This window comes from Octodon degus, unplaced genomic scaffold, assembly GCF_000260255.1.
Source record: "Octodon degus isolate 3935 unplaced genomic scaffold, OctDeg1.0 scaffold00072, whole genome shotgun sequence".
Taxonomy (NCBI): Eukaryota; Metazoa; Chordata; class Mammalia; order Rodentia; family Octodontidae; genus Octodon; species Octodon degus.
Genome location: NW_004524648.1, coordinates 87,304 through 89,094, shown reverse-complemented (window position 1 = coordinate 89,094; position 1,791 = coordinate 87,304). Strand labels below are relative to the sequence as shown.

Genomic DNA, 1,791 nt, shown 5'->3' with positions numbered 1-1,791 from the left:
GCAAGAATATTACTTTCTAAGCAAAGTCATCTTGCTCAGAGATCTAAGAGAGACAGACACTGCCACTGTTTTGTTTGGGCTCTCCTGAGACACCCTTTACATCATAATTTGCTTTCCTGTGAGCACTCTCTGCAGGGCACCCTGCACATCAGGGTTCCTCAGGCTGTAGATGAGTGGGTTCAGCATAGGGCTGATGACAGTGTTGAGGATGCCAATACCCTTGTCCTTGTCTGAAGCCTCCACTGAGCCCAGCCTCATATAGCTGAAGACACCAGTCCCATAGAAGATGCCTACCACTGTGAGGTGGGAGCCACATGTGGAGAAGGCCTTCTTCCTGCCTTCAGCGGAGCGGATTCTCAGGACTGCTACTGCCACGTGGATGTATGAGGTAACAATGAGAATCACAGGTGCACCAGCCATGAGGATCCCCAGACCAAAAAGCAGCAGTTCATTGAGTTGGGTACTGGAGCAGGAGAGTTGGAACAACTGTGGGAGGTCACAGTAGAAGTGATTGATCACATTGGGGCCACAGAAGTTGAGTGTGGATATGGCCACAGTATGGGTCAATGCATTGGTGAAGGCACACACCCAGGACATGGCCACCAATATCCTCTGGACTGTTTGATTCATGCGGGTGCTGTAGGTGAGGGGCCGGCAGATGGCCAGGAATCGATCATAGGCCATGGCTGTCAACAGGAAGCAGTCTACACCAGCTAACTGATGAAAGAAGAAGAGCTGTGTAAGGCAGGCTCCATAAGGAACTGTACGTTTGTGGGACAGAAGTTGACTCAACATTGGAGGAACAGTGACACTGATGCACCCAATATCCAGCACTGAGAGGTTCCCCAGAAAGAAGTACATGGGGGTGTGGAGTTTTGGCTCCACCAAGATGGCTGCCAGGATGCTGAGGTTTCCCCCTACTGTGACCAGATAGGCAAAGAAGAAGAGCATGAAGACAACTGGTCGAAGCCCTGATGCCTCCACCAAGCCCAGTAGAATAAACTCAGTAATAGCTGTTTCATTGGCCCCTGATTCTGGCTCCATAAGTCCCTGTAAGAAGACAGAGTTGAAGGAATCAGTCTCCAGTGCTTAATTATTCAGTAAAAATGTATGGATCTACTTTCACATGCCAAACCCCAGGGTGAGTCTCCATGTTTCCTAGTGGGTATTTCTCACTTCTCTGGCCATACCTCACTTATTAACCCTCTCTCTACCTCCTCCTCGTACTCTTACCTGATTTGTCTGTGTGTTGTCTGATCCTTCCACTACCTTGGTGTTCTTTCTCCTCATGAAAGGCATTTACGTTTCTTTTCTTTTTTTTTTTTTTTATTCTCTAGAATCAATAAATGAGAGGTATTCTCAGTAAGGACTGATGTGAGGAGATTTGGAGATAAAATAATACTCAAAGTAGAAATGAATAGATAGTAAAGCCGAAAGTAACATAGGAATTGATCATAGATCCATACAAGTCTGTTATAAATAAAATAAAATAAAATTGCAAAATCTGGGAAGTCTAATGAATAAATAAGTAAAGCTATGCAAATTATGAATAAAAAAATCCAGATACTCACAGACTAAAAAATAAATTTGAATAATCATAGTATCTAATTCTGTTTGAGCTACCCCCCCATACAGCAAACTAGCTACAGCTAGAAAAAGAAGAAAAAAATTGTCAAAATGTACATCCGTGTTTAGGATTCAAGCTTATGGCCGAGTTCCGGGAGCCCCCAGACCCAGTCCTAGCCCAGGTCCGGTGAGTGTGCGGAGAGCTTCCTCTTCCTCCAACTTCAC

The 1,791-nt window shown here is 45.2% G+C and overlaps 1 protein-coding gene and 1 pseudogene across 1 annotated transcript; both read right to left on the bottom strand.

Annotated features, from left to right (window-relative positions):
• Window positions 1–96: 96 nt before the first annotated feature.
• On the bottom strand, window positions 97–1,056 carry LOC101561934 (olfactory receptor 3A1-like). The gene has a single exon (XM_004635466.3). The coding sequence runs from the start codon at window positions 1,042–1,044 to the stop codon at window positions 97–99; it is 948 nt and encodes a 315-aa protein (XP_004635523.1). The 5' UTR covers window positions 1,045–1,056.
• A 587-nt stretch (window positions 1,057–1,643) lies between these two features.
• LOC101561537 overlaps window positions 1,644–1,791 on the bottom strand; it is a 48,661-nt pseudogene continuing 48,513 nt past the window's right edge.